The following is a 9532-nucleotide window of genomic DNA, read 5'->3' as shown; positions in this document are numbered from 1 at the left end:
TTACTTACCATGCAAGATAATTATTTTTCAAATTTACTTTGATTGAATTGTCACGGGTGAAAAATAATTGAATCTGTGCCTTCTATGCGTTGTCTGCATTCTGCAGTTCTTGGTTGACGTCGATCTTCACCATGTGCACTCTCTCTAGCTAGAGATAATCAAGCAGTTTAGAAGGGGTGGTGGTAAAGTGCCGTTCTCCTCAGGCCATCGACAAATCAAACAAGTTGTCGAGCAAGCAGGGAGCAAGATCGCAGGTCCCAACAGTAAGTTGACTGTGGGGGAGCTTTTGTACTTCATTTTATCGTGTTCTCTGATAAATTTGCTGGATATTTATAACGAAATTATTTCTCATAATAATATCTATTAATGAAGTGCGAAATTTTGTATTTTTTAAAGGGAACGACTTGGATTCTCAAAGCTTCGTTGTTTTGGTGTATTTGGTATTGTGATTTATGATATTTTTAAAATATATTTTTTATTTTAAAATATATTAAAATATTTTTTTTAATTTTTAATAGTAAATATTTTCATAAGCATCCAAAAGGACAAAAATCGATGCTACTGGTTTGTGGATCATCGATTATAATTCAATTTCCAAGAATTATAAAGCCATAGTTGTTGTATCCAATTTAAGAATTAATTTAATAAACAGGGAAGTTATTAAATTACTGGGTGAAATAATTTTTTTTTTTTTTAGTGTTTAACATTGCCAATTAAATCATTAAAAATTTAATCAAGTTAGTTAGATATCCCCATATCAATATTTTTTTCTAATTTAATTTGAAATTTAATCCAAATTTAGTATCCAGTTACAAGTTTTTCCATAACTAAAACAAATTATCGAGTTTAATAACTATTACCTTTTATATTACAAGTCAACCAAGCATAAATTGAGAGATTTTTTTTTCACAAGATTTATTTGACACTATCAAATTAACCATCTTATTTTTTTGATATAGTAAAAATACCTTAAAAAACAAAAAACAATTGCTTGACATCTAAGGGATGCCAAGTCTTTTCACTTTTTTATAAATAGTAAAATAACATAATTACTATTAATAGTAAAAAATCTTAAACTTATTGTCAAGGGATTTTTGGTCTTTCATTATTTGTGTGTTTTTTTATTTTTAGAACCCTTTTGGAAACGCGGTGCAAATCGTGTTCCCAAAAAATTCAAATTTTTTTTATTAAAATTTAATATGTTTTATATGTTTTAAATTGTTTTGATGTGCTGATATTAAAAATAATTTTTAAAAAATAAAAAAACATCATCAACATGCATTTCGGCACGAAAAGTTATTTGAAAAGCAATCGCAACCACACTGCCAAATATACTCTTATTGTCACGTGGTCTAATAAATGATTTGAAAGTTTATTAAATTTAAATATTATAAAAAAAGATGACTAATGCATAAATGTGTTCACAAGGTTCGGGTAACACATGCAGTGTTGCATGTTGTCCAAACACCAAATTTCAAGGCGATGTTGGAAAGTGTTTGGCTTCCCCTCCATGCCTGGGCAATGCGTATAGCCAACAAATCACTGGTTTATTGTAGATGATCTTTTCTTTTTTCTATTTTCTCTGTCCCATTGATTCCTGCACTAAACCCTCTGATTTTTCATACTAGCCCTTTAACCTGTTTTTTCTTTGAATTATTATTAGGTTCTGTTTGTTTTTGCGTTTCAAAAGTGTTTTGAAAAAAAAAATTATTTTTTTTCTTTGCTTCAAATTAATATTTTTTTGGTATGTTTAGATCATTTGATGCGCTGATATCAAAAATAATTTTTAAAAAATAAAAAATATATTATTTTAATACATTTCTGAATGAAAAATACTTTAAAAAGTAATCACAACCACACTCTCAGACAAGTTAGTCTATGTTCTCTTGGTTACTATTTGTTTTATTTTAAATGATTTATAGAATTATAATGTTTTTTCAATTTCATTATTTTTCAATTCTTTTATATATCGAACTTGGTCCACGTTCTTTTAATTGTTTATATAATTTTTTTTCTATCATTTTCTTGATTTATTTTATTTTTTATTTTCATCCCACATTGTTTATTTCAATTAATTTTTGTATCATATTTGGTCCTTATTCTTTTGATTGTTATTTATTTTGTTTTTAAATTTTGGATGGTTGAGAATTTTGCTTTGTGATTTTTCTAAGTCTGGTTTTTACAAGGTAACCCGATCTCATGATTCGATACTCGAGTTTTGAAGATTAGCTTGATGTGTCTTCGTCCCTCCCTCTTATTCTGGTCATTCAACATTATATTATTAAGTCTTCATCTTGTGAGTTTTTACTCTTTTCTTTCTATGGTGTTGTTCAGATCTTATATCCCGCGAGTCGATCGAGTTAACTCAGGTTGACTTAATTTTATTTAAGTTTTTTTTTAAAATTTTCTAGTTTCATCTTTAATTATTTTGTTTTTCTAGGACCCGACCTCCATTGTTTTATTCAATTTATTTTGTATGGGGTTATATCGTCATCATAAGCTGGTCGCGTGTTTGACATATCGAGTATAGTTAATTTTTCATCGTTTTTTAAAATTGATTTTTTTTTAAATTATTCTTTTAATGCTTGCTTTGCTGGTAATCGAGCTCCATATATATATATATAAATTTGTTATTTTGTTATTTAATTTTTATTTTATTATCAAATAAGATTTTTAAGATATTTTAAAAATATTTATAAGTTATTTTTTTCTTTTACAATATTGACAAACATTTCTTTTTAAATTGTTATGCCCTTTTATTTTCCAATTATGTTATTAAATTAATCAAATTTATTTAATATATTCAAATTCCATTTTAAAAGCGCTGTAATCGTCTAAATATTTGTTTTACACTAGAAAAAAAATTAATATTACCCACAGTGTACCGTTCACCACCTCTCGAGTAACATTCATTTGCTCACCGGTTTCATTGTAGCATCGCTTCCTTTTGTCTTCCGAGGACACACTGCCACCGGCGACATGGAGATTCCAGAGACGAGGTTGAGTTTTCCGAAGAACATTCCCACCAATCTGAATGTTCTTATTTTCAAATTTTTATTTGGTGGGTCCAACTGAATCCTCGAATTAGATAACAGTGGGCTTGATTAGTTGAACTTTCTACAATTTTTTTCTAAACCGCAGCTCAAAATTCCGATCCAGAGGAAAAACCGGTCCTCCATTGGCATACTTTAGGAACCGTCTGAGCAACTACCTCTAGAAAAACAAAGCCCTTTTTGTTGTTTTTGCCGGAAAAAAAAGTCCACACTCCCATGGCCAACGGGCACCTAACCTTTTGTAGGTCCGATCATTTTTGTCAAAGGTCTAGTCGAGAATCTGCGCGTCCATGCTCGTCGAAGATGTGTACATGTGACTATGACCTTAATTTTTGTCAAAACATCAGTATGACTGGGAAGGAGCTAGTGACATTTAACTAACTGTTCTGTTCTGTTCATTATTTTCTTGTTGTTTGTATTTGCTGAGCATATGGTAGGACCAAGACACCAAGTGATATGTTTCCACAATTTAAGAATTTGAAGTTTAAATATAAACGGAGCGTTTCGTTTAGAAATCATCAGCAGTATTGGGCGGCGGTATTGAGGGGATTTTTTAATTGAAAAAAAAAATTAAGATAATTCTTTTATTTTTAAGATCAACATATTAAATCATTAAAAAATATCTAAAAAATATTAATTTAATATTTTTTTATGATATAAAAACCATTTTAAAAAAGAAAAACTAGCTATGAACCGAAATAACTAATAGCAGAAATTAATGACTATAGACTGCGAGGATGTTAGGTAACTTAACCACCAAAATTTTGACATTGTTTCAAGCCACTTTGACTGAACGAACGTTTTCTTCTTCTTCTTCTTCTCTTACAATTCCCCGTGAGGATTTTTTCCCATGGGAAGCACCAACAAAGACTGGTCACCATTTTTGTTAAACGCAAAGGCCGGGCTGTATTTTAGTCATAGCTCAAAAACTACTGGGCTTGCAAATCAGGACAGATTGTTAATGAGCCTAGCGAAATACAAATACTCTTTAATGTACAGAGGCTGAAGTATTTGTGGATGAACAACCAAGAAAATTTATTTTCCACCATTCCTCGCTTAGAGTGAATCTTTAAGGACGTCGTTTTGATTAACATTCAAGTTGACTTGAGGATAGAACACAAAGAATTAGTCTCTGCAAAATATGTAGCCGGTAGTCCAGTAGCCATTAATTCTGACAGATGTACATGTTATAGCAGAGGATGAAAGCAAGCCATCCTTACTGCAATAAGCACTCCAAATTTCTTGGACGCAAGAACGTGTAATAAACAAAAACAACTTTATTGACAAACTTGTCAAGCTACTACTCACAATGAGATGCCACAGCATTCAACAGATTTGCTGGATCTCGGAGATGGTGGTTAAAAAAAGAAAAGGAAGGATAGATATATCTACAAAAACTACCTTGTTATTCAGCTGTCTACATGATCCTCACTGAATTCATATAAATGGACCACCCATTCATTTGATTTCTTTTATTATAAATTTAACTTGGAGAGTTAATTAACATCCTGGCTGAAACAGGATCCTTCAAAATTGTAGAGAGGGGTAAGCTAGTACTTAAATCCAGGACTGGATAGAGTAGTTGCATTTGAAGGTGTTCACACCACTGGTGTGGGCAAAAATATCAGAATCAGTCACATCTTCTTCTTTCATTGCTGGCTGCAGGAAAAAAAAAAAACAGAAAAGGGAAGCAAGCAAAGAGAGGATTAAATAGGCACAGACGTTTACCAAAAGGAAACATTTGTTGAATGCTAACAAAATGTTTTACGTTGGAGATGAAAATAAAATAAAATAAAATCAAGAATCTTACTCCTTCATCTTCATCATCTTCATGATGGCCACAAACAGTCCTGTGGATGTCAACAAAATCATCATTCTTTGCAAACCTTCCTCTGACTCGAGGCCGGCTGTCTGCCAGTGTTTTGCGGCAGGCATACTGCGTATTTGCTCAAATCATCAGTGACAAATATAAAAAAACACATGTTTCATACTCTAAGGCATTGCCTGCAGACAGATATGCACATGAGTGATCTGAGATATCTACTATCACTTTTGATCATAATATCTCATATATAGTGTTCTGTTTTTGGGAGAAGAGAGCACCTTAATTTTCTTGCTGAAATTCCTCTCATTTCTTTTCTTCATGTACCTATGGATTTTCTCCTTCCTTTGCTCAACTGAAAGTTTGCCCACCTTGAAAGTTGAATCTTCCAAGCTTGAAATCTCTGATGTTAAAGGAGCAGAACTCACAGGCCCACCCACCAGTTTTGGAGTTTTATTGCCAAGTGCCTTCCAAAGACAAATTATAAAGAGAAGAGAGAATAAACACAACATGAGTTCCTTCCAGAAGAACCATATTTAAAGTGTACATGCTCTGCTATTTGTGCCTAAGAAATGCTACAACCATCGAAGCAGGTAATTTAGTTGTTGAAAAATTAGTAGTGTTCGGCTTCGAAACTCCGTTTACGAAAGATAGGGAGGGAGCTAATTCGATATTCAAGAGTACTCTTTGGGTTCATCATGATAAAAAAATCTCACTTCTCACTTGGAATTTGCTTTCTATAGAATAGTAAAGGTTTTTCAAATTGCTACTTAACAAATAATAATGATAATAATATAATTCTGCATGTATTTGATGTATTGCTAGTACCTGCAGATCACCAGGGTTAAAAACATGCTGGAGGGAATCAGGACAGTAAATCCCACCGTTTTCACCCCGATAATCCAATTCTAGTGGTTGCCATTCAGAACCCGTAAGAATACCACCATCGAAAATCCCAGAACAGTCAGCAGATAATGCGGTATTCATGGTCCCAGCAAGCATGTAAGTACTCATGGCTGGACCAAGAAATGAACAGGTAGGTGATGATGGGTTCAAAGGTACATAAGAAGGAACCGAGGACAACCAATCTTCTTCAAAAACTGATGGTAATGGATGCCCCATGATTGGGACAGCAGGGTCAGCAGTGTACTGTGACAGACCATCAGCAGATACAAAATCTGTTAATGTGAGTTGGGGTTGCACCGAAGAGAAATCAAAATGGTCATTTTGGGTAGAGATAAATATAGGGAAAGCAAAAGTAGATGGAGAAAAGTCTATGGAAGCAGAGAGTGCACTGACAAGCTCATCTTGGGAGTCAGATATTATGGACAGATTACTAGTGTCGTTGTTATTTATGTTGTTAGTATTGGCAGCTGTAGTTGTAGTGGTACTAGTAGTGATGGTGCTAGCCGTTGTGGTTGTAGGGGTCGTGCTGTTATGATTGCCATTGTTATCTTGGCAGCAATTGGACTTGTCTATATCTGGTGGCGATGGAAGATTGTTAGTGTAGGAAGAGTTCTCATAGCAGCAGTACGAGCTAGAAGTGACTTCTGAGTTTTGCAGGGTTTCTTGGAAGAACTCAGGGTCACAGAATTCCAAAATTTGGCCACTGATTGGGCTTGAAACATCGTCCTGTAAAATAGTAAAGCAACAATGTTAAGATCATTAATTAATACAAGTCATGATCACATGTACTAAGCTACAGCACATACACGCAAACCAAGCTTGAAGTTTGATGTTTTCCAACTACGATTCAGATTGACCTTTCCTTTAGGCATCCGCCAACAATGATTCTTCATCGTTTGCAACATGGTTCGGATCTAATTCTTAATCTTGGTCCAATGTGATTGTGATCTATTCCCTCAGGCCATGATATGATAAAGACATGCAACTTAAAAAGGCTAAAATTCCCTAATCAAGCTGAATTTATGCATGTTAATCATCAAGGATAGAATGAGAGTCCATAATAATTCACTTTGTCAAGTGTGCTAGAAATACAAGGTAACGAATGATACTCTCCCTGCAAAGTAGTGGGGGTAATTAGACATCGGGCATGGGGTTCCAATTCTCTGTCCTTACTCTATAATGTATCCTTGACCAAAATGGAGCAGGAGCCGGGCCGGGTGGGTTGCCAAGGGCAAGCACCTAGTCTAGCTCATACAAGTGCGGCTACCAAGTACCAATCTAGTTTCCATATTTGATCAAGAATAAAAGAATATATCATATAGTAGATATCTGATTATTATAAAGTTGAAAAAGATGTGTTTGTGTGCCACCATGTGAGATGCGGGAACTAGGGCACCCGAGATTAGCAAAAATACTTCATAGCATTAGCAAGATGGGTGTCCATGGCTTGTTCCTTTCACTCTCGTTATCTAGCAACGAGTTCAGGCAAACATTCTGAATTGAAAGGCATTTAGCTAGGATAGGAAGACCCAATATGCTTTCCATGTGAGGTTCTGTCATTAATTTGGACCTTACATCAATCCTTACTGACAAGAAAAGAATCATAGATTAGATATTCCTTGTACGTACTCATATATATTCTCTAAAGATCAAATTAGTTGAAAATATTATGGTCAGAAAAGTAACGATTTTGATATCTACTTTGGCTGATGGTGCCGTTTAAGATAGTGGCAATTATTAGTTAATTAGATCGCATGTTCGCATCGTACGTATTAACTGTGGCCGGAGGCCGGAAGCATATGTATCATTGAAGCAAGTATTATGATCATGGAAATCGAAAGGAGCTAGCAGCTCTAACTTGCTGCTATTTCTGTAATCTCTTTCTCGTGGTAGTTAATGCATTTCCAACTCATAATCAATCATTAAGAAGACTAATTGCATCTACTTCTTTGCTGCAAAATCTCACTCCATTTTGCAAGCGAGATTTTGGAGCTACCTCCCTTCTGATCTTTATCTAGAAATTAAGAGGCCTTGTATGAAAGATCCAACTTGATTAAGAACATAATTAATTAAGTACTTGTAAACATTTAACCAGCCGCGAAGAGAAACCAGAAAACATGAAACCGTGCTCGAAAACATTGCACAAAAACTAAAAGAAATGATCTGCAACTGGTGTTCACACAAATTGAACTAACATGTACTGTTCAATGCATGCATGCATTAAACAGTAAACAGAACAAGAAAAGAAAGAAAGAAGGAGACTCACAATAAGAAGCTGCTCCGATGGATGAGCCATGTCCTCCAACATTGTATCTGTATTTCTTGATTGAGGTAAGCTTTACGTATTCCTCAAAATCAAACCTGAGAATCAAGCCTTAATTAACTCCTTTCACACACCCTCAAAATAGCACCTAGTGATAACATTAAATTAAAGAAGAACTCTTTTTAGATGACGATGGTGATGATGATATATGGTAATTTTCAAATGTTGTATGGCTAAAATTAACGTAACCCAATACTCCATTAAAACCCAAAAAAAGAAGAAAAAATTAACAAAGGTAAGGGGAGAGATAGAGAGGGTGAAGTAATAGTACTTCTATGTTGAGAAACAGGGAGAGGATTGTTCAAAGTTTTTTTTTCTTTTCCGATTAGCTAAGAACAAGGAGGTTGTGGGCTGTCCTAGAAGTTAGTCACCCACAATTCGACAATTTAAAGGAGGTTTACGTGATTTGTCCGTACACTCACCTTTGTCTTTGTGTCAGCCCGCCACAAAAGGAGGACCTCAAGTTCTTCACTTCTTTTGCCTTGCCGAGGTTATATATACCCTATGAGTGGTGAAACGTGGCAGTTCTAGTGACGTGGCATTCCGGTGACATGGCTGCGCGCCACTCGGATGGGGAGGGGTCAGACTCATTGTACGTATCTTGATACGGTCAAGCATTAATTTGGGTTGACCAAGTTTTTCTTATCGTATCTTTGCTTTTCATGTCCATTTCGTCCTCCTAGCCTAGGATGCTTCTTATCGATCCTCCTCTTCAATTCAGCTGAGATTCCTGTAAGTGTAGTCATATTAGATCATTGATAATTATTCTTCTAAACATAAAAGAAAAATGTCGAGTGGTGTTGACACGGTGTTGACACGTTTTCTAATAGGAAAACATTTAAAACCTATGTTGTTGATTTTATAGATTTACTAGGTTAAAAAAAAAACTTGAATGATCAGTAAAAATATATATTTTTTATTTTTTTATATAATATTAAGATAATAGCATATTGGATCAAACTGACTTAACTTGTTAAATTTGCTATTTAGGTTATGAGATTATGATAACCCCATATAAAATAAATCAAAATAAATTATTAAGTTTAATTCTTAATTAATCTAATATTGAATGATGAAAGTGAAAAAATATCAATTACAGAAAAAAGCAAGAAAAAAAATCAATTCAGGTTAATATTCAAATCCTGTAAAATAGCAAATTGAAACAAATTATAAAGTCCGATTTTCAAACAATTCAATATTAAATGATAAAATTAAAAGAATAATAATTAAAAAACTAGACAAAAAAAAACCTACTTGAGTTAAATCTAGATCAACTCGTCAAACTCACAACCCGGATAATGAGACAAGGATAAACCTATAAAAAGTAAACCGAAACAAATTATGAATCTCAATTTTAATCCTCATGCACTAAATCCAAATGTTGAAGGATTAAATTTAAAAAGAAAAAAAAAAAGAAAACTCGGGTCA

General features: G+C 33.7%; 1 protein-coding gene across 4 annotated transcripts; it reads right to left on the bottom strand.

Annotated features, from left to right (window-relative positions):
* Positions 1-4178: 4178 nt before the first annotated feature.
* LOC7459989 (uncharacterized) lies at positions 4179-8560 on the bottom strand. 4 transcript variants are annotated; one of them, XM_024610322.2, is made up of 6 exons: positions 8527-8560; positions 8048-8142; positions 5704-6507; positions 5157-5342; positions 4864-4989; positions 4179-4712 (listed from the first exon to the last, which is right to left on the bottom strand). In XM_024610322.2, exons 2-6 carry the CDS (start codon positions 8087-8089, stop codon positions 4611-4613), a joined length of 1260 nt encoding a protein of 419 aa, XP_024466090.1. In that variant the 5' UTR covers positions 8090-8142; positions 8527-8560; the 3' UTR covers positions 4179-4610. The 4 variants fall into 4 exon arrangements, with proteins under 4 accessions (XP_024466090.1, XP_024466091.1, XP_024466089.1 ...); XM_024610323.2 differs by lacking the exon at positions 8527-8560 and adding an exon at positions 8376-8478; XM_024610321.2 differs by lacking the exon at positions 8527-8560 and having other exon boundaries at positions 8048-8481.
* Between the last annotated feature and the right edge of the window lie 972 nt (positions 8561-9532).

This window comes from Populus trichocarpa, chromosome 10 (genome assembly GCF_000002775.5).
Source record: "Populus trichocarpa isolate Nisqually-1 chromosome 10, P.trichocarpa_v4.1, whole genome shotgun sequence".
Lineage (NCBI taxonomy): Eukaryota > Viridiplantae > Streptophyta > Magnoliopsida > Malpighiales > Salicaceae > Populus > Populus trichocarpa.
The sequence above is the reverse complement of the archived record's forward strand: the minus strand, read 5'-3'. Positions and strand labels throughout refer to the sequence as shown.